The sequence below is a fragment of the Mesoplodon mirus genome (genome assembly GCF_964341445.2).
Source record: "Mesoplodon mirus genome assembly, chromosome: 16".
NCBI lineage: Eukaryota > Metazoa > Chordata > Mammalia > Artiodactyla > Ziphiidae > Mesoplodon > Mesoplodon mirus.
Window position 1 is genome coordinate 36,542,712 of NC_138992.1, and position 23,949 is coordinate 36,566,660.

General features: G+C 35.9%; 1 protein-coding gene across 2 annotated transcripts in view; it reads left to right on the forward strand.

The window, feature by feature from the left end:
* The window catches only part of STK3 (serine/threonine kinase 3), a 303,925-nt gene that overhangs the window by 215,764 nt on the left and 64,212 nt on the right, over nt 1-23,949 (forward strand). For both annotated transcript variants that reach the window (XM_082600787.1, XM_082600788.1), the window contains exons 9-10: nt 7,617-7,809; nt 19,809-19,984. In XM_082600787.1, the coding sequence (XP_082456913.1) occupies nt 7,617-7,809; nt 19,809-19,984 (369 nt within the window). The remainder of the gene's footprint in view (nt 1-7,616; nt 7,810-19,808; nt 19,985-23,949) is intronic.

Below are 23,949 nucleotides of genomic sequence, written 5' to 3' on the forward strand. Positions count from 1 at the left end.
GTCGGATTTAGCTTATTCTCACTCTAGTACCTAGTTGTTTGGGGCTCTTGGAGATTTCCTCTACTATCTTGAAAGCTCAGTTTTGTATTTGTAGTATGTTTTGTTACATTATTCTTTGCTGTCAGTGCCATCCCTGATTAGCGCCTCTAAAACGTTTTACAGATACCTAGACCACTATAATATTGCAACTTTTTGTATAATTGGTTCACTTAATGTGTCTTAAACATTCATTTTTTTCCTGAAAAATAGGTTTTATCATGCTGTAGTAGAATGCATACCCAATAGGAGTGTCTAATTGAATCAGTGTCACTAAGATCACTGTTCTGTATTGATAATGTACTGTTATGTAATTGTATAGGTAATAAAGAAGTATTTAATATCACTTCAGGAAGAGAAAATAATTAGAATATTTCAAATTAAAAAGACACCTATTTATCTAAGAATAGTCTTATCTCATTAATGTTAGAAATGACAAATACTTTCTAAAACGTTTCTGTTAATATCTTTTAAATCAATCAGATAGTAGCTGAATATTTAGAAAATCCTTTAAGGTGGTAGATATTGCAAATGTAAAGATACCTAGTGCAAAGGCTCTGATTATTTCTCAGACTGTTATAGCATAAATCTGTCTTAGCAGTGGAGTAGGATTTCCTAATGATGTTTTCAAATATTTGTATTCCATGTGGATTTTATGATTCATAACCTGGATTATCGTCAGTACTCTGTTTTGCATTCCTGGCACATGATGACCACTGATTGAAAATGCTATTGTATTCCTTACTGGAATTGGCCGCTTTCTACAGTGGGGAAGCATCTGCTCTGCAGACCTTTTTCTATAAAGTATCAACATGTTTTTCTTCTGCTTTTCTCTTGTAAGGAGTAACAGAGTATATATAAATGAAGTATAACTTTGGAAAAACATTATAAATAACTGTTTTATTATGAAAATGTTAAAGTGTCAAATGGAAATTTTAACAATCATCTAAAATATTAAGAATAATTTGAGTTAATGATTTAAAAAAGTAAAAAGTGTTACTGTAAAGTTTTCAACACCATCACCAAATTTTTAGTGTTTGATTTGCTAATTTCATAAAAAAGAACTTCTCATTCCTTCCATACTTTAGTAATTACTGTTTGGATGCCACCCTCTCATTAGTGAATTGAGTGCTCATTATTTTTTTTTCATTACTGTCTTTTTTTTTACTGTCAATTTGTAGATTGGTTTAGCATCCTTTAGCAAAGTGATTATGTAAGTGAAAATAATATGCAGTGAAAACGATCCCTTCCAAACTTGATTTAGTGTTTTTATAATTTTATAGATTAAGCCAGTTATGTGCATCCGGAGGCACAAGCTTCATTATCCCAGCATAGATTCAAGTCTAATATAGAATACAGGAAAATTTTAAAGTATTATTTCACACTAACCAGATGTTATGTTTCTTGTTAAATTTAACGGTCACAGCACTGAATCTTATAAGGATAAGAGATAAATGACTCACACATATAAAAACAGGTTTAGTGTTTTGGGAATTAACTGGTTTGGAACCACGATAAAATAAGGTATTAAATTAGCAGTAGATTTTTGAAAAGAACTGATAGAAAATCAACTTTTTTCCTCCCTCCTTAGTGGAGTCTAGTGAAAAGAGTAAAACCATTTTTATTAGCTTTTTGACCAAGTGCAAATTAGTTTACTTATGTGTATGTCAGTTTCTTCATCTCTTAACTTAGCAAAATGAAGCATGCTCTAGCTAACCTGTCATATAAATTAAACTAGAGTTGAGAAATAATTTAAAATTCAGAAGCCTTATACAATTGGAAGTTAGATATTGGGCTTTAGAATCAAACAGCCTGGTTAGAATCCTTGCCCTTCCACTTATCTGTTATATGACCTTGGACAAATTATTAAACCCATTTGAACTGCAGGTTCATCATTTACACAACGGGGACAATAATATCTCACAGAATTAATAAAAGGATTAAATAGGGGTGACCTACAAAAAGCCCTTAGTATAGTGTTTTTAACTCATTGATGATAACTATTTTATCATTATTTGATAAGTGATCAATTGAATAATTCTAATTAACAGTATTATTTTCCCTCCCGAAGTTTCTTTAATAGCCATTTTATGTTTTAAATAATTAGTTGGTTTAAATAAAGTTCTACAATAGAACCTTGCATAACATTCTATGCTTTAGCACTAACTCATAATGAGGGCTTTAACATTAATATAATAGATTATGTAATGAGAACAAGGCTTTGTACTGGATACCAGGAATATAACTGTTAACAAGATCTGGTTACTGCCCTTATAATAGCTTTTAGAGTCTGTTTAATAGATTTGGACAAGTCAAGTGTACAGACAATTAGAGTATTGTGTAATAAGTGTATAATAGGCATAAGCACAAGGTGCTATAGCCATACAAAAGTATGACACCTAATTCAGTCTCAGGGTGTCTAAGCTGAGAAGGGATGTCTAAGTGTAGTTCTGTTGTAAAAAGAAGTTGTAATATAAAGCACCCCCACTTGTGTATATATATATTAAGTGTTATAGTCTTCTCGTCCTTTAAGACCTAATTTAAGGGCAGTGTCCCCTGTGAGGCTTTCTTCATTTGACAGAGGTGGAGTCAGAGGCTGTACTTTTGGTACTCCCATTGTACTTTGCCAACACTTTCCTTACAGCGTTTAACAAATTGCCTTGTAATTTATTGTTCACATGTCAGTTTTCTTAGACTTCAGACTTCTTAAAAAAACAAAAATGGAGCAAAACCGTTTCTTATTCATCTTTGTATCTCCAATGCCTGGTTCACTCCTTGACATATTATAAGTTTACAATAAATGCTTGTTGAATGAATTAGGTAAAAATATGAATTGCTTCATTTATTAAATAAATTTTTATCAAGTACCTAATATATGCCAGGTGTTCTAAGCATTGAGGGTTCATCTGTGAAAAAGAAGCTTTCTTTGCCTTTATCAGACTTATATTATACTGGTAGAAAAACCAGGTACAGGCTATGAAGAATATAGAAGGATAAAAGTTTGGTGGGGACTTCAATTTTGGATTGGTGGTCAGAAAAAGCATCACTAAGGAGATTAGCATCTAAGTGGAGACCTGAGTTAAGCAAAAAATAAAACTGTCTTAAAGAAGAGCATTCTAGGCTGAGAGAACAGCCAATTTAAAAGCCCAAGGAGGAACATGCTTAGAATGCACAAGAAATAGCAAAGGAGGCCAGCCTGGCTGGAACTTGGTGAGTGAGAAGGAATGTGATAGGAGATAGGATTGGCAGATATTACTGGGCCAGATCACATTTGGCCATTATAAAGATTTGGGGCTTTAATGTAAGTGTGATGGGAAGCCAAATGCAGGGTTTTGAGCAGGAGTGTAACATGATGTGATTTGTCTTTTGAAAGGATCCATCTGCCTGTTATGTGGGAGACTAACAGGGGCAAGAGGGGAAACAGTGAAAACTGCTAGGAGGCTGTTCTAATAGTCCAAGAGAAGACAGTGGCTGTGACTAGGATGGACCAAGTAATTTGTATGGGACTCTTTGGGCATAGGAGCTGGTGACATAAGCTTTTAAAACTGTAAACCTGCACCTCTAACTTAAGCATTCAAGTAGATCAAAATTTAAATGTAAGTAACGTATATGTACTTGGTGGGATAATGGGTTAAGAAATAAAGGAACTAGTTTCTTAGTCCCAGCTCCACTTTAAGTAGGTGTGTGACCTTGGGGAAGTCTCTTACTTTCTGTGGGCCTCGGTTTTTTATGTATAAAATGAGGGGTTGAATTATTAAAGGTTCATGATTTTATAATTCTGTGATAAAGTAAATATATAAATGAATGCTTACTGTGTGTGGACTACTGAATGAAACACTTTAGTAGATTCAGAAGTACTATAAGGCACTCTTCTCCATAGGTGCTTACATTTATAAAAGATTTTATGAAACAGTTACGATATGAGATCATAATTTAAATGCAAAAGTGTGTAATGCAGGCTTTATAAATTCTAGAAGTTTGGAAAAGAGGATAATTAATAAAGACTGAATTTGCCTTAAAGGTAATAGATACTTGATCTGCAACTAGATAGGATTTAATTAAAATGAATTAGAGAGGAAAGAGCATCCTGGGTAGAAAAGGAGATGTGATGTGAGCAAAGATGAAGTCTTTAATGAGCATATGGGTTTATGGCAGCTGGAGACTCAGTTGAGGTCAGCCTGACTCTATTGAATGATCTGGGAACAATGGGAAAATAGGATTGGCCATATAAAATAAGATAACATAGAGGGCATTAAAATCTAGGCAGCTTTGTTTAGCTTTCAATGCAGGCAAGAACTGGGAGCCATTATAGATTCTTCAGTAGAAGAATATTATAATACAAGTAGTATTCAAGAAAGATTGGTATAGTATGTATACTTTGAAGAAGGGGTAAAACTACCTTATTCCTATAGCATGCAAGCAGTTTACATACGTTTTCTCACTTAATCATCATAACACCAATGAAAGAAACTAAAGTTCAGAGAGTTTAAATAGGTTTCCTAAAGGTCTTAAGGCTACTAAGTGAGTTGAGCCAGGATTTGAACTAACATCTGTCTGATTCTAGGAGGTCAGGGTGCTCTTCCTGCAGTAACTCAGGCATGAGGTAAGGAGGAATATACTCAGTAGCAGTGGGAATGGAAAAGAAGAGGTGGAGCTGAGAGAGAATTTTTTGAAGAAGAACTTGTTGACTGATAGTATATAGGGTATGAAAGAAAATAACCCCCAAAAGACATTGCAGTTTTACTCTCAGTTAGCTAATGAAGATGACTGTGCTTTGTAGTGGTTATTGTCAGGGATGGAGGCAGACTGGAGGGGGCCAAGGAGATGGATGAAATGATCTCGTTTGAGAATGTTGAGTTTTAAACATCATTAAGCATTTAAGTAGTAAGTAAAGTCAGAAAGATGTCAGGATTTGGGAGTCCTCAATATATTAGATAGTTGAATGCATAAGAATGAAGAAGTCTAAAAGAAGAGAAGCTCATGAAAGAAGAGCAGAAGATATAATGCTGAATTTATCCTGTAGGTTGAGGATGAGGAGGGCTATCAAAGAGCTGAGAACAACATGGATGTTCCTGTTCTCCAATATTTGCATTTTGACCTCTGTCAGAACTTAGGTTTTGTTTGTTTGTTTCTATTTAAAGTGGAATAGATATAAATTAATTTCAGTACATGATCAAGTTTTTCTAAATAGCACATTGCTTGGTTTCTCAAACAGAATTTGTTAGTTTAGTTTTATGGCCCTATTCCAGTTTATCTTTTGGTGAACATTCTAAAGAGTATTTTTTGGTTCATACTTATATTACTGACTTGATTCTTCTGTGAATTTACATTTAAAAGCCAATGGCGGGCTTCCCTGGTGGTGCAGTGGTTGAGAGTCTGCCTGCCGATGCAGGGGACATGGGTTCGTGCCCCGGTCTGGGAAGATCCCACATGCTGCGGAGCGGCTGGGCCCGTGAGCCATGGCCGCTGAGCCTGCACGTCCGGAGCCTGTGCTCCGCAACGGGAGAGGCCACAACAGTGAGAGGCCCGCGTACCGCAAAAAAAAAAAAAAAAAAAAAAAAAAAAAGCCAATGGCTAGGATATGACAACAAAAGCATAGGCAACAAAAGAGAAAAAATAGGTAAATTGGAGTTCATCAAAATGAAAAGCTTTTGTGTATCAAAGAAACGATCAAGAGAGTGAAAAGACAACCTACAGAATGGAGAGAAATATTTGCAAATCATATATCTGATAAGCGATTAATATCCAGAACATAAAGTGAACTTCTTCAGCTCAACGACAACAAAAAACAATCTATAACAACAGTGGGCGAAGGAGCTGAATAGACATTTCTCCAAAGAAGATACACAAGTGGCCAATAAGCACATGAAAAGATGCGCAATATCACTAGTTATTAGGGAAATGCAAATCAAACCACAATGAGATACCACACAACCATTAGGATGTCTGTTCTCAAAAAGAAAAAAAAAAAGGGAAAATAACAAGTGTTGGTGAGGATGTGGATAAGTTGGAACCCTGTACACTGTTGGAATATAAAATGGTGTGGCCAATGTGGAAAACGTTTTGACAGTTCCCCCCAAAATTGAGAATTACCATTTGATATAAATTGCACTTCTAGGCATACACCCAAAAGAATTGAAAGCAGGGACTCAAATACAGATCTTCCTTAAATTATGATGGGGTTACATCCCGATAAGCTCATCTTTAGTTGAAAATATCGTTAAGTTGAAAATGTATTTAATACACCTAACCTGCCGAAAAACATAGCTTAGTCTAGCCTACCTTAAATGTGCTCAGAACACTTAAATTAACCTACAGTTTGACAAAATCATTGAACACAAAGCCTATTTTATAACAGTGTGGAATCTCATGTAATTCCTTGAATACTATACTGAAAGTGAAGCACAGAATGGTTGTATGGGTACAGAATTGTTGTAAATGTATGGGTTGTTTACATCCCTGATCACGTGGCTGACGGAGCTGCAGCTTGCTGCTGTTGCCCAGCATCACGAGAGTATCGTACTGCGTATTGCTAGCCCAGGAAAAGTTCAAAATTCAAAGTACGGTTTCTACTGAATGTGTATCTCGTTTGTACTCTTGTAACATTGAAAAATCCTAAGTCAGACCATCATAAGTCGGGGACCATCTATCTATAGATACTTATATACCAGTGTTCAGAACATTATTCATAATAACCAAAAGGTGTAAACACCTTAATGTCCATTAACAAATGAATGGGTAAACAAAAGGGGTGTGTGTGTGTGTGTGTGTGTGTGTGTGTGTGTGTGTGTGTGTATACATGCAATGGAATATCATTCAGTCTTAAAAAGGAATGAGATTCTGACATCTGGTACAACACAGATGAACCTTGAAAACATGCTAAGTGAAATAAACCAGACACAAAAGATGCAAAAGGCATGCTTCTACTTTTTTGAGGTACCTAGAATAGGTGAGTTCATAGTAACAGAAAGTCGATTAGAGGTTACCAGTGATTGGGTGAAGGAAGTAATAAGGAGTTAGTTTTTGATGGGTACAGAATTTCTGTTGGAGATAATGAAAAATTTCTCGAAAAGGGTATTGATGATGATTGGACAACTTGGACAGCACTGTGAATGTACTTAATGCCACAGAACTGTGCAATGAAAAATGATTAAAATGGTAAATTTTATGTTATGTATATTTATAATTTTTAAAAAGCTAATGGCTTTTGTACAAAGTTATAAACATTGTTAAAGCTGTTATAATAGTGCCAACATGTTCTGTCTTTAATGTGCTCTCTTTTGTTTATTTTGTTATATATTCTTTGTTAATAATCTTCCTGTCTTAATCCTTATTTTGAGAACAACTAGCAGCCTGCTATTTCATCAAACAATTTCTGTTGCTTGATCTTTAATTACTTAAACCTTTAGGTTATTTTGGATAACTTTTGGGTCTTATGATAACACTGTATTTATGTCCTTACATTAAAATTAGTAGTGATAGTAGTATTTTTCACTATGAAAATATAATATGTTCATAGTATTGTAAGATATCCATCTATGTTAGACAAGTCTTCCTTCACTGCAGTGTTTTGTTTGCAGGATGAAGATGAGCTGGACTCCCACACCATGGTGAAGACTAGCTCGGAAAGCGTGGGCACCATGAGGGCTACAAGCACGATGAGTGAAGGGGCCCAGACCATGATTGAACATAATAGCACAATGTTAGAATCTGACTTGGGAACCATGGTTATAAACAGTGAGGATGAGGAAGAAGAAGATGGAACTATGAAAAGTATGTGGCTTTTTTTTTCCCATTGAATATTAATTTTCTGTTTTGAGAGTATACTTCTATAGAAACCAGGATAGTTCTGTGTTGCTTGTTATAGCCAGTTGTGGAAAATTTTGTTTCTTGGCTTTATTTAACAGTGAAAGGAATATGGCACAAGTGAATTTTCAAAAATTCTTTTAATATAGCAGAAAGTAGCACATCTTTAACTTAGTGTTATGGAACTTTTTTCTGTTGAAGGATACTAACCCATAATTTAATTTGTAAAGTATTTTTTGAGATAAAAAGATAGCGTTCCTAACATTTACTTTTCCAATTAAAAACATGAACCTAAAATTCTTTTCCAAATAATATAACATAATATTATTTCATGTTGTCTAAGTTATCAGTTAAGCTGCAGTGACAGAGGGAAGCAAGCCAAGGGAAGAAATAAGGACTAAGGTGGGAAAAGAAGAAACACTAGAAAGAAGAATCAAGAGACAGGGATACTCATGCAGAAAATTCAGTTCAGTGCATGTTTACTACTGCTTGTCGTGTGCTAGGCACAGTGCCAGGGGCGCTGCAGGGCTGAAATGACGATTAAGACGTTCTCTCTGATCTCCGTTGCTTACAGAGTGATGAAGACAGAGATACTTTCACAGGCTAGCATTTCTTTTTGTATAAATATGGCTCTTTAAGATTGCAGTTAACAATGAAGGACATTGTGATTTTTCAGTTATAGGCAAAAGCAGATTAATTACCTCCTGATACCTACTGACCTTTTTCTTCCCCCTACCACTCTCATCATGTATGGTCAATGTCAAAGTCTAAGCACAAAGCTGTTTTTCACTACACAGAACTACTTCTCCACGGCACAAAAGCAGTAATACATGACTTCTTGCATTGTAGAGCCTAGAAAGTTATAAAGAGTCAAGTGATTTGCTGATAGGGTAAAATGGATATAGGTAGGAATTTCCTCTCTGACATTTTTGCTTTCTTTTTGCCTACCCCTTTCTTTTTGCTACTCTCCCTGTGAGTCTGCTTGATAAGTCTTACCTCATAGCTTCAAGCCATTTCGCTCACTGCTGTTGCTTTCTTCACATTTCTTAGTATGCATAGCCCATTATGGTTGTATACTTTGAAAGAGAGGGCCGAGAAGCACAAGATGAAAACAGATTGCCACATAGTTAATCCTGGGTGGGAAGGAGGAGAGGGATGTGAATTTTTTTTTATCTCCCACGCTGATAGGTTTCTTGAGCCTTTGCCCTGAAAAGCAGTCTAAGACTTGGATTCCTAGCTGGGCATATTACTAGAATAGGGCTTCTGCATCTGTTACATGCTCACCCAACTACACTGAATGGTCTTGTGGCCTCCAAAGCTAGCTAGTGTTAGGGTACAAGTCATATGCCTTGCAGATCAGAAAGACAGATAAGATCATTTACAACACATTTCCCATCAGCATGTAGCATCACTTTTCCACAGCTGATAAAATTCTTTTAGTCAAGTTTTATGACTCTTAACAGACCAGTTAGAAGATCACTGAGTGCTTTGTTCTATCTTTAGAGAGCTACTGAGTTTCCTATGAAACTACATAAACAACTTTTTCCATGTAGTCAATATAGTTGAACATCAGCATTTAAACAGTGGTTTAAAAAATGAGTATTTATGGAATCGAATTCATGTTAGATTGTTATATTTCAAGGAAGAGATATGTGATAATGATTTACCAGACCTCATGCTTTAAAATTACAGCACAGATTTCCACATATTTCATGTAATGACTTTCAGCTTCAACAGCCACAGAAATCATTCAATTTATGTCATAATTTTATGTCCTAAGTATGATTTTTTTGGTCACAAAGATTTTATTGAAAGCTCATTTTTAAAATGGGCAGATAGTGGTTTATGTAGTTGTTTTATATGCTTTATTTATTTTATTTTTATTTTTCTAATTATTTTTTATTGGACTATAGCTGCTTTACAATGTTGTGTTAGCTTCTACTGCACGGCAAAATGAATCAGCCATACATATACATATATCCTCTCCATTTAGGACCCTACAGTGCATTAAGTAGAGTTCCCTGTGGTTGTTGTTTTTTGTTTGTTTGTTTGTTTGTTTTGCGGTATACGGGCCTCTCACTGCTGTGGCCTCTCCCGTGGCGGAGCACAGGTTCTGGACGCGCAGGCTCAGCGGCAATGGCTCATGGGCCCAGCCACTCTGCGGCATGTGGGATCTTCCCAGACCGGGACACGAACCCGTGTCCCCTGCATCGGCAGGCAGACTCTCAACCACTGCGCCGCCAGGGAAGCCCCCTATGGTTGTTTTATATGCTTTAGCAAGTTTTAAATCCCATGAGACAACTTCCCTTGTATTTTAAGTTTCCACCATTTAGACATCATTCTGTTACAATGTGGGACTTCCATGTTCCCAAAAATCGAACCAAATGATGTTAGTGTAATTCCCCAGGTTTTGTCATACTGTAGTATAGCAATAGTATAGAGGGTAAAGAAGTTATTGAGGCAGAACTTACTTTCTGTGAAACCACATAATTACTTTTAGTTTTAGTTTTGTGTTTCCTCATGATCTAAATCTTCTTTAAAATGTCTTAGATGCATTGGTATGAGCTCTTAGGTTATGTTACATTAGTGGAAGCCCCATTTGCTAATGTGTCTTTAGCATTTTTCTTCCCTAAAAAGATTTTATATATTTTTTTGTTCCCTAAAAGATTATAGCATATTATTATTTTTAATTTTCTAAAATTTCTAGAATGTTATACTGTGTGCTGAATATTCTGTTTTCCATCACCTTTTCCTTTGGAGTTTCAAAAGAGTTGCCTGATTTAATATTTTTGTCAGTTTAAATTATGTTTGCATACTTTTTTATACCTTTATCTGTGAAGCTAGAAATTACAGATCTGTTTTCCTTACCTCTGAAAAGTGTGGTGATTTGACTCTAGGAAGCAAGATTATTATTATTTTTAAAAACTAATTAATTTATTAATTTATTTATTTTTTGGCTGTGTTGGGTCTTCGTTGCTGTGCATGGGCTTTCTCTAGTTGCGGCGAGTGGGGGCTGCTCTTTGTGGTGGTGGGCTTCTCTTTGTTGTGGGGCACAGGCTCTAGGTACGCAGGCTGCAGTAGTTGTGGCTCACGGGCTCAGTAGTTGTGGCTCGTGGGCTCTAGAGTGCAGGCTCAGTAGTTGTGGTGCACGGGCTTAGTTGCTCTGTGGCATGTGGGATCTTCCCAGGCCAGGGCTCAAACCCATGTCCCCTGCATTGGCAGGTGGATTCTTAACCACTGCGCCACCAGGGAAGTGCCTAGGAAGCAAAATTATTAAAAGAGCTTTTGAAGGGAACTGGAGTAAAATGACAAGAAATATTTTATATTTGATCTATTTTTTACAAAATGGGCATAGACCTGGAGAGCATGTCCAAAGAACTCTCCAAACTTATTTTCAGGGATGATGCCATTATTTTTACCATCTCTCTCCCACTCCCCCTCTTCCCATTCCCATTTCCTTGTGATCTCATTACTCATGTAATGTCCAGGTTTCAGCTTGGTAACCCAGGTCTTTCACAATCTGGCATCAGCCAATATTTACACATGGAACCCTACTTCCTTAAATATTATACTTTATCCAGACTAGTCTAGGCCAGTTGGAATTATGAGGTATAAGCAGGTTGGTTGTCATTAAGGAAATCAACATTTAGGATTTTTTATCCTGAAGGAATAGATTAGGACCAGGTCAGGAATCCATTGTCATTAAACTGATGAGTTAGTAGAGATTATTTCTTTGTGGGTAACTCTGGAAGAGCAATTGTTTCAACAAAGAAAAAACTGGGGCCTTTTATCTTGTTCAGATCTGCTCTGTTTCTATGGTGGAACTTTCTAGCCTTTCAGAGCTGGAGCTGGATTGGTAGCCAGACTCATCAAGAAAATAAGGGCGAAGACTCAAATCAATAGAATTAGAAGTGAAGACGGAAAAGTAACAACTGACACTGCAGAAATACAAAGCATTATGAGATATTACTGCAAGCAACTATATGCCAATAAAATGGACAACCTGGAAGAAATGGACAAATTCTTAGAAAAGCGCAACCTTCTGAGACTGAACCAGGAAGAAATAGAAAATATGAACAGACTAATCACAAAAAAAAATTGTGAAATTGAAACTGTGATTAAAAATCTTCCAACGAATAAAAGCCCAGGACCAGATGGCTTCACAGGCGAATTCTAGCAAACATTTAGAGGAGAGCTAACACCTATGCTTCTCAAACTCTTCCAAAATATAGCAGAGGGAGGAACTCTCCCAAACTCATTCTACGAGGCCACCATCTCCCTGATACCAAAGTCAGGCAAAGATGTCACAGAAAAAGAAAACTACAGGCCAATATCACTGAAGAACATAGATGCAAAAATCCACAACAAAATACTAGCAAACAGAATCCAACAGCACATTAAAAGGATCATACACTATGATGAAGTGGGGTTTATCCCAGTAATGCAAGGATTCTTCAATATATGCAAATCAATCAATGTGATACACCATATTAACAAATTGAAGGGGAAAAACCATACGATCATCTCAATCGATGCAGAGAAAGCTTTCAACAAAATTCAACACCCATTTGTGATAAAAACCCTCCAGAAAGTAGGCTTAGAGGGAACTTTGCTCAACATAATAAAGGCCATATATGACAAACCCACAGCCAACATCGTCCTCAATGGTGAAAAACTGAAACCATTTCCACTAAGAACAGGAGTAAGACAAGGTTGCCCACTCTCACCACTATTATTCAACATAGTTTTGGAAGTTCTAGCCACAGCAGTCAGAGAAGATAATGAAATAAAAGGAATCCAGATTGGAAAAGAAGTAAGGCTGTCACTGTTTGCAGATGACGTGATACTATACATAGAGAATCCTAAAGACACTACCAGAAAACTACTAGAGCTAATCAATGAATTTGGTAAAGTAGCAGGATACAAAATTAATGCACAGAAATCTCTTGCATTCCTATGCACTAATGATGAAAAATCTGAAAGAGTAATTAAGGAAACACTCCCATTCACCGTTGCAACAAAAAGAATAAAATACCTAGGAATAAACCTACCTAAGGAGACAAAAGACCTGTATGCAGAAAACCATAAGACACTGATGAAAGAAATTAAAGATGATACAAACCGATGAAGACATATACCGTGTTCTTGGATTGGAAGAATCAACATTGTGAAAATGACTATAGTACCCAAAGCAATCTACAGTTTCAATGCAATCCCTATCAAACTACCAATGGGGGGCTTCCCTGGTGGCGCAGTGGTTGAGAGTCTGCCTGCCGATGCAGGGGACACGGGTTCGTGCCCCAGTCCAGGAAGATCGCACATGCCACGGAGCGGCTAGGCCCATGAGCCATGGCTGCTGAGCCTGCACGTCCAGAGCCTGTGCTCCGCAACAGGAGAGGCCACAAGAGTGAGAGGCCCGCGTACCACAAAAAAAAAAAAAAGCTACCAATGGCATTTTTCACAGAACTAGAACAAAAAATTTCACAATTTGTATGGAAACACAAAAGACCCCGAATAGCCAAAGCAATCTTGAGAAAGAAAAATGCAGCTGGATGAATCAGGCTCCCTGACTTCAGACTATACTACAAAGCTACAGTAATCAAGGCAGTATGGTACTGGCACAGAAAGAGAAATATAGTTCAATGGAACAGGATAGAAAGCCCACAGATATACCCACACACATATGGTCACCTTATTTTTTGATAAAGGAGGCAAGAATATACAATGAAGAAAAGACAGCCTCTTCAATAAGTGGTGCTGAGCAACTGGACAGCTACATGTAAAATAATGAAAGTAGAACACTGCCTAACACCATACACAAAAATAAACTCAAAATGGATTCAAGACCTAAATGTAAGGCCAGACACTTTAAAACTCTTAGAGGAAAACATAGGCAGAACACTCTATGATATAAATCACAGCAAGATCCTTTTTGACCCACCTCCTAGAGAAATGGAAATAAAAATAAACAAATGGGACCTAATGAAACTTAAAACCTTTTGCACAGCAAAGGAAACCATAAACAAGTACAAACGACAACCCTCAGAATAGGAGAAAGTATTTGCAAAGAAAGCAACTGAGAAAGGATTAATCTCGGAAATATACAAGCAGCTCATGCAGCTCAATATCAAAAAACCAAACAACCCAATCCAAAAATGGGCGGAAGGTCTAAATAGACATTTTTCCAAAGAAGTTATACAGATTGCCAACAAACACATGAAAGGATGCTCAACATCACTAATCATTAGAGAAACACAAATCAAAACTACAATGAGGTATCACCGCACACCAGTCAGAATGGCCATCATCAAAAAATCTACAAACAATAAATGCTGGAGAGGGTGTGGAGAAAAGGGAACCCTCTTGCACTGTTGGTGGGAATGTAAATTGATACAGCCACTATGGAGAACAGTATGGAGCTTCCTTAAAAAACTAAAAATAGAAGTACCATGTGACCCAGCACTCCCACTACTGGGCACATACCCTGAGAAAACCATAATTCAAAAAGAGTCATGTACCTCAGTGTTCACTGCAGCACTATTTACAATAGCCAGGACATGGAAGCAACCTAGGTGTCCATCGAGAGATGAATGGATAATGAAGATGTGGCACATATATACAAGGAATATTACTCAGCCATAAAAAGAAGCGAAACTGAGTTATTTGTAGTGAAGTGGATGGACCTAGAATCTGTCATACAGAGTGAAGTAAGTCAGAAAAAGAACAAAAAATACTGTATGCTAACACATATATACGTTATCTAAAAAAAGAAAAGAAAAAATGGTTCTTATGAACCTAGGAGCAGGACAGGAATAAAAATGCAGATGTAGAGAATGGACTTTAGGACACGCGGACGGGGAAGGGTAAGCTGGGACGAAGTGAGAGATAGCATTGACTTATATACACTACCAAATGTAAAATAGCTAGCTAGTGGGAAGCAGCTACGTAGCACAGGGAGGTCAGCTCTGTGCTTTGTGACCACATAGAGGGGTGGGATAGGGAGGGTGGGAGGGAGGGGTTATGGGGATATATGTATACATATAGCTGATTCACTTTGTGATACAGCAGCAACTAACACAACAATGTAAAGCAATTATACTCCAATAAAGATGTTAAAAAAATGATTGAGTAGAGGAATAACCCATATCTAAATATTTTGATTATATTTTGCTTATTTACATTAACTTATCATAACTTCATCAATTATCAAATATTAGATTAAGTAATTTTAATTGAATATGTGGTTTTTAGACTTTTCTTTGTATATGCCTATAATACATGGTGATTTTTAAAATATATCACACTTTATTGTCTTATTTTGGGCAGCACATGTATGTAGGTTCACTTAATTAGTAAGAGAAAGCAAATTAGGTTCTGCTTTAAGTTTTTAGGATTTATCCTAGAAATAGATATTAGATTGAGTTAGAAAGTGTTCAGGAGAAATATCAAGAAAGGAAGACTGACCATTAGGTATTCCTACTCTCTAGTTCATCTAATGCCTCTGGACACAGTTGTAAGTATGGCACCATTCGCTCTGAGCAATAGCTTCCACGTCCTGTTCTTTGCTTTGTAACATCTTCTCTTCCAGCTCTGGTTCAGATCTTTTCCTTCCTTCTTCCTCCCAAAACCTATTTCAGCAAAGTACCAAATATGCAGGTGTGAAAATGCTTAATGATGTTTTATCTTCTTGAAATATTTACATTTTATCCCCAAAACTCCAGAGCTTTGAGCCAAAGGAGTAAGTAACTAAGGATGGAATTTCAGGTGCCAAGAAGCAATTAGCCAGGTTAGGGGAGTGTGTAGGTAGATCACTTTCCTGCTTCTCCAGAGGTCTTACTCTTCTTTCATGAAAAATTGTTATGTGCCTCTTTAAGATTAATTTTGCCAGTGACATAGCAATCAAGGTGACAATGGTAAACTACAGGTCCCACTTGCAGCTGGGTGCAAATGCCCAGCATATTACTGGGCAATTAGAAACCCTTCATTTTCCTCTGCAGAGTTACTAGGTGTCCAGGTAAGGTGTGGCTACAATGGTTTGGATTTACCTGTGCGTATTGAATATGGTCTGTTCTTCTGTGTGCTTTTGCTCTGTGGAATGTTCAGTGATATGTGACCCAGCTCGAGCCAATTAGTGTAGGTATTTTGGTCGTAGGATACCTCTCTTACCAGTACAGAGCACGGACAAGCATGTAAAGATTAGTCTTGTACAAATGGAGATCAGTCTTTCTTATAACGGCCTCTGGAGAAAGGGCTTCCATAGACACACAGTGGCTGTTGCAGTGCTCATGACTCACACAGGAAATCATTCCTTCTATTTAACTAAAATCCTTGGGCTTCAATTGGTCTGTTTCCCTTTATTTTGCCCTCAGTGGAGATGGAAAACAGCTGGTCACTGTTTTCTGTGCAAGACCCCTTCATATATACTTGGATACTTAGTAAATTGTATCCTCAGACTTTTCCTGGCTGAACAATTTGATTCCCTTTAACCTTTGTGCAGGTATTACTTTCTAAGCATTTAATCTTTTTTTATGAATAGCCTCTGGATCTTCTCCATGTTGTCTGTATCCTCCTTTGTTTCAAAGTACAGTCTGATGAAGTTAAGAAAAAGCTGATGTCAGTAGCTTCTGTATTAACATCCTGGTTTTTATATGTATTCACTGTACTCTTGGCAACAAATTAAAGGACAGATTTCCAAGATCATTAATCAGGTGGAACACCCACATCTTAAATTGTTTTAGAAGAACAAATTAGGTAATATTCATAAATCCTTTGATGTTGAAATATATTATGCTAAAGTTATGATTATTTCATTTTTGCATTTGGCTATCTTTGTTACAATCATGCTAAGAAATTAAAAATTAAATTACATTTTGTTAAAGTATTATAAAAATTCCTTTATATATTTAAATTTTCATGACAACTTTTCACCTGTTTAGAAGACATGTGTAAATTAGAAAAGTTAGTGAATAATTGTGAGTAGACTGGCATATTTTGTAAAAGGTATTAAATACTGTACAATTTAGTTTTCTTGTATATGTTTTAGGGAATGTTTGAAGGAGAGGAAAGAATCTTTTTCTTTAAAATTTCACATGCACAAAAGGATTGAGTGGCAGTTATTTTATTCTTTATTGCTAATGGGTTTTTAGTTCTACAGCAAGTAGTTAAAGGAATTGGGACCAAAAGTGAGGGACAAGGTAATTTTGAACATCAAATTTATTATTAAAATTAAAAATATTTTTATAAGCTAGGGTCAGAATTCAACTACAACTAGAGAAATTGATGTCAATTTTATGTGATTATTTTCTGTGTATTTAAAAAAAAGTATTCGCCATAGCAACCACAATCACATATGACAGTGGTTACTATCTTGAGATTTCCTTCTTTACTCTCCTGTCGAAGGGCCTACTATTTCTTTTTTTAAAAATAAATTGTAAGTCAGAAGCATCATAGTTTTTGTCCCTTCTGTGAACATGCATCTCCCTGGAGACTCAGCTGCACACTGTGGACATGTGTTTCATATCATGTGGTTAAATATGACTGGCCAATTACAGCTGCTCCCTCCCATTAACTTTTAAAACATACCTAGCCTATTTTCCTCCTTAGAAATTTTTAAAAATTGTTTTTAAAATTTTCTTTGTACATAAAAAAGATATACTCAAAATGTTGATAGTAAGTTTTAAACTAAACAATGGAAAATATTTAGAAGTATAAACACATACATTTGAATAAAAAATTGTGTATAAGCATATCTTGGTTAATAATATTCCTGTTATAAAGTCATCCAAACAGAAAAATCTAATGGAACAGACTACCTTCTTTTATTTCAGTTGATTTTTAGACTTTTGTTAACTCTCTGTGAGAATGTTTATTTATAAATATCGGAATGGGTTATTTTCCAAAATCTTGAGTGTGGAACCCAGCAGGCATTTCACCATAGGTTTTGAGGTCAGCCTGTAAAAGACCCTTAAAACTAATATATCTGAAATGTACTGATAATTAAACCACTATGTAGTAGTAGATTTCAAGTTTCAAATTGGGGTGTTCTGTAGTAAAATTGAAGGTTGCTGCTCCTATATCTTTTTACATCCTCCACTTGGGAATAGAAACGTAATAGTTAGGGACTGAATTTGGTTATAGGTACCAGAAAAAAACAGATAACAATTGTTTAAATAGAATAGGGTTAATGTCTTTTCTCATTTAACAAGAAATCCAGAAGCAGAGTGTGCTGCATTGGTAGAGTGATTTCATTATGTCATTAGAGATTCTTTCTGTGACACCATCTTTAGGGTAGTACTCTCATCCTCCTGTTTGCAGAATAACTGTCAGATCTTCTGCCATTAAGTCTGCATTCCAGGAAGGAGAAAGGAGCAGGCAGAAACAGAGAGGTGATGCCTGTATCAAGAAAACAGAGCTTTCCTAGGAACTTTCTTCTTATGTATCATCGGTCAAAATTGTGTTATATGGCCACTCCTCCCCACAAGAGAGACCCCTTGTCGTCTTCAGGAAGGGAGAGCCTCTAGAAATTAGGTTACAACTTTTTCACCTTGAGCCACTAGGGCATTAGTGGTGGCTCCTATAACTTGGGATTGAAGCTTCTGATTAGGATAGCGTTAGAAGTAGGCACAGGACTATTGCAAATGGAAGAGGAGATTCCTGGAATGAAATTTCCCAGTGGTTTTCTTGTTTTCTTTAGTCAGCCCCAAGTATTGGTCTTCCTCTTTCCTTTTTATTGCCACTACTCATTTCTGATTGGACTTCTACTTCTCCAACTGCAGGAATTTTTACAAAATTACCTTATAGCTCATCCCGAGCCAATAATGTTACCTAGTTTTCATAATACTTACTGTAGTTTTAAGCTGCGTTAGTGCTATTACAAATACATTCTAAATTGGCCAGATTACTATTAGCAATGTTATGTCTGATTTTAGAGGATCGTGTAGAGACTGGAATGTCTCCACAGGCAAGTAAACTAGATGATGATGAGTCTCAAAAACATGTCATATGAAAGGAACTGGGGATGTTTCACCTTAAAATGATAACCAAGACAGGAGTCATTATCTGTCTTCAGATATTTGAAGGACTGGTATATGAAAGAGAAATTTATTTGGAACATGAGTGTAAATTACAGAAAGACATATTTCAAGTTCACATTAAAAAAAAAACACGTTTTGTAACTTAGAGTTGCCCAGCAGGCTTCCTTGTGGGGAAGTGTACGTCCTATCACAGGAAATTTTTATGAAGGTAGGTAACTTACTGTCTGGAGAACTGTATAGGGAAGTGTCTTTGTGGTGGTCACTTAGGATCTTTTTTTTGGAACTCTAGGGCTTAAGGAATCCAGTTTGAAAATCACTGGGAAAATCTAGTTGTTCTAAATGTTTGTTTTCTACTTTAATCATTCAGTGTAGAAAATGAGGAGCCATTGAAAGATTCTAAACAGAAGAAAGACATGGTTTGATTTGCATTTAGAAGGTCACTATGTTGTCAGTGGGACTAAAATCAAAACTGAGATGAGGGAAGGAGACCAGTTTGGAGGGTGTTACAATGGCCTAGGTAGGAAATGATTAGAAGCTAAATTAAGACAGTAGCAGTGGTGGATAGAGCAGTAGCATTAAAAAAGACCTAATGATCAGTTTGGTTTGGGGAGAAACGAGTCTGGATTAATTCTCAACTTGATCACTTTGGGGATTAAGTAAAGAATGTTGACTTTAGCAGACAAAGAGCATGTGGAGAAGCAGCAGGTTTTAAGGGAAAGAGCTTGAATTTAGCTTTAGAACTGGGATATTTTTGTTTTTTCATTCTTATTTTATTTTACTTTGTTCTTCATTAAATTGACTATGTTGGTCTTGAATCTGACCAGTGAAAACTTATTATATTGATTAATAAAAAAATCATGCTTCAGTAAAAATCATAGTTCTTTAAGTAAATGTAAGAACTTATACCCTCCTTATGTTCTTTGTTTACCTAAGGAAATGCAACTTCACCGCAAGTACAAAGACCATCTTTCATGGATTACTTTGATAAACAGGACTTCAAGAATAAGAGTCATGAAAACTGTAATCAGAATATGCATGAACCCTTCCCTATGTCCAAAAACGTTTTTCCTGATAACTGGAAAGTTCCTCAAGATGGAGACTTTGACTTTGTAAGTACATTTCAATTCTTCCATATATGTTTTCTCCTACTCTATTTTGTCACCACATTGAGAAACATAGGTTGTGTGTGTGTGTATGATTAAAATTATAGACTGTATATTAATATTCAGTATATTGCTATATATGGGTAGGGGAATGGTGAAATTGTAGTTTGCTTGTAGAAATGTAGTTGCAGAGAAATGGAAATAATTGCCTATGGTTAAATAAATTATAGCCCAAATTTAGAGAAATATTTAGGACTCTTTAAAACTAAAATGACAACTGTGTTAAAAGATGTTTTTAATAATGCAAATATGAGATATTTCTGACAGTAAGTTCAGTTTCCTAAATAAATGACGCAAAGGTATTTATGACATCGACTTTGAGAAATTTGCCTCAACTATGAAAGTTAAGTCAAATAGTGTTAACTCCACTTGGTTTGTCAGAAATAATAGTCCTATGTCTAGTTAGGAATATAAACTTCAGTATAAAACTGTGCCTTTTTTTTTAATCAACTTTTTTGGTTTTAATTTACTTTTATTATTTGGCTGCATTAGGTCTTAGTTGTGGCATGCAGGATCTTTCGTTGTGGCACTCAGGCTCTTTGTTGTGGTGTACAGGCTTCTCTCTAGTTGTGGCTCGTGGACTCCAGAGCTCACGGGCTCAGTAGTTGTAGCATGTGGTCTGTCTAGTTGTGGTGCATGGGCTCCAGAGCACGTGGGCTCAGTAGTTGCTATGCGTGGGCTTAGTTGCCCGGTGGCGTGTGGGATCTTAGTTCCCTGACCAGGGATTGAACCCTCGTCCCCTGCATTGGAAGGCAGATTCTTAACCACTGGACCATCAGAGAAGTCCCTAAAACTGTGCCTCCTTGCCTCTTATTACATTTTCTCCTTATTTCTTCTGTCCTGCTCCTTATTATTTATTTCTTTTAAAGAACGCATATAATACAGATAAATAATTCTAAAACAACTCTTACCACAACTTGAGAGAGTAAATTTTTTAAATGAGTTCTTTAATCTAGAAATTTCTGAGGTAAATTTTTGCTTTAGCATGTATTATAAATAGCATTTACTTTTGCATATTGTTCTGTAAGATTTTCATGTAAAATAACTACAGCTATATTTGTTAATAACTATATTTATGTTATAAGTAAATAAAATTTTAGATATATCTATATCTTCTAAATTTTTAAGTACTATCAAGCAGTTTTGCCTAGTCACCATGCCTCTAAATGCTTTGGGATTATAAATATTTCTAATGTTAAATACTTTTCTCCTAAATATTGTGATTATTTAAGTTTTTTAATAATCAGATAATAAAGTTTCAAAATCTGTCCTCAATAAATTTAGTACTAAGTGCTAGCAAATATTAGCAGTGGTACAAGTTAGTCTGAAAACATTAATCGTAATATCTCCTTACTGTTTTTTCAGTTTTGAGGTTATAGACTAGAAAAATAAAATCTGTATTTCTATAGTTCTAGTAAAATTTCATTTTATGCTACCTCCTTTTAAAAAATATATAAATTATTTAGAATGCTGACTTTAAGCTTAAAATCATTTGTAAACATGATGAATCTTTGATGAATCAAAGAACTCTGTCTTAACTCAGTTGGAATAAATCTTAACAGCCTCTGGAAAACAGTTTGAAATGAGCTACAAAGTAATGAATAAATTATCATAGTTAACAAATAGCAAATAAAATGATTTATTTCTGTTTCAGTTAGTCTTTGCTACCACCCCCAAAATTTAGAATTTAAAATAACTATTTCATTTGCTTACAGTTTTGTGGGTAAGCAGTTTGACTAGGTTCAGCTGAGTGGTTCTTCTGCTAGTCTCACCTGGAGTCTCTCAAGTGGCTGAAATCATCTAGCAGCTTGAATGGAGCTGAATAATGTCTCTAAAATCGCTCATGTGTCTGGCAGTTGTGCTGACAGTTGGCTAGGCCATATGACCCTGTCAGGCAAGCCTGGAGGTTTTATGTTGTGGTAGCAGCCTTCCAAGAAGGTGATAGAAGAAATTGTAAGGCCTCTTGAGTCCTAAGTTTAGAATCCATTTACAATACCATCAAAAAGAATGAGTACTTAGGAATAATCTTAACCAAGGAGGTGAAAGACTTGTTCATTGAAAACTACAAAACACTGCTGAAAGTAACTATAGAAGACACCAATACATGGAATGACATCTCATGCTCATGGATTGGAAGACAATATGGTTAAGATGTCAGTATTGTACAAGCAACCTACAGATTCAGTGTAAATTCTATTAAAATCCCAATGACATTTTTTGTAGAAATAGAAAAATCCATCTAAAATTCATTTGGAATTTCAAGGGACTTGAATAGTCAAAACAACCTTGAGAAAGAGAAACAAAGTTGGAGGTCTCATACTTCCTGATTTCCAAACTGCTACAAAGCTACAGTAATCAAGACAGACAGACATATAGACAGATGGAGTAGAATAGAAAGCCCAGAAATAAACCATCACATATATAGTCAGAGATTTTCAGCAAGGGTACTAAGACCATTCAATGAGGAAAGGATAGTCTTGTCAACAAACGATGCTGGGAAAACTGGATAGCCACATGCACGAAGTTGGGCCTTTACCTTACACCATATACAAAAATACAAAAATTAACTCAAAATGAATCAAGGATCTAAATAAACATACGAACTTTAACTATAAAACTCGTCGAAAAAACATAGGGGAAAAGCTGCGTGACATTGGATTTGGCAGTGATTTCTTAGATATGACACCAAAAGCACAGGCAACAAAAGAAAAAATAGATAAATTGGACTATATAAAAATTAAAATTTTTGTGCATCAAAGTACACTGTCAGCAAAGAAGAGTCAACCCACAGAATGGAAGAAAACATTAAATCATATATCTGATAAGGGGTTAATATCTAGGATATATAAAGAACTCAACAACAAAAAACTAAGCAACCCAATTTAAAAATGGTCAAAGTACTCCAATAAATATTTCTCCAAAGAAGATATATAAATGGCCAATAAACAAATGAAAAGATGTTTAATGTCACTAATCATTAGAGAAACACAGATCAAAACCATGAGATACTATTTCACACCCATTACATACACACACACACAGAAAATAAAAAGTATTGGTGAGGATGTGGAGAAATTGGAACCCTTCCTTGGGCACTGCAGGTGGAAATGTAAAATGGTACCTCTGTGGAAAACAGTATGGCATTCCTCAAAAACACTGAACATAGATTACCATGGGATCCAGCAATTCCATTTCTGGGTATATACCCAAAAGAAATGAGTGAAAGCAGAGACTTGAACAGATATTTGTACATCCATGTTCATAGCAACATTATTCACAATTGCCAAAAGGCGGAAGCAACCCAGGTGTCCATTGATGGGTGAATAAACAAAATGTGATATACGCATACAGTGAAATATTTTTCAGCCTAAAGAGGAAGGAAATTTTGACACAAGCCATAATATGGTGAACCTTGAAGATAATAAGCTAAGTAACATAGCCAGTCACAAAAGAACAAATACTGTATGATTCCACTTATATGTGGTACCTAGAGTAGTCAAATTCATAGAAACAGAAAACAGAATGGTAGTTGCCAAGTGCTGGAGGAGGGGGAAATAGGGAGTTATTGTTTTTTGAGTACAGAACTTCAGTTTTGGAAGATGAAAAAAGTCCTGGGGATGGATTGTGGATGTACTTAATCCCACTGAACTCTACACTTAAAAATGGTTAAAATGGTGGATTTTAAGTTATGTATAAAAAAAAAAAGTAAGAGGGGGTAAAAAAAGGATTCACATAGTGTCACTTCTGCCATATTCTTAGTCAAAATATATCACAAGGCCAATCCAGATTCAAAGGATATGGAAATAGATTTCACTTCATGATGAAAAGACTAGCAGAGTCATATTGCAGAGGGTCCTGTGGAATGAATGGAATTATTGTGGTCATCTTTGCAAATAATCTACTAGAAGTTG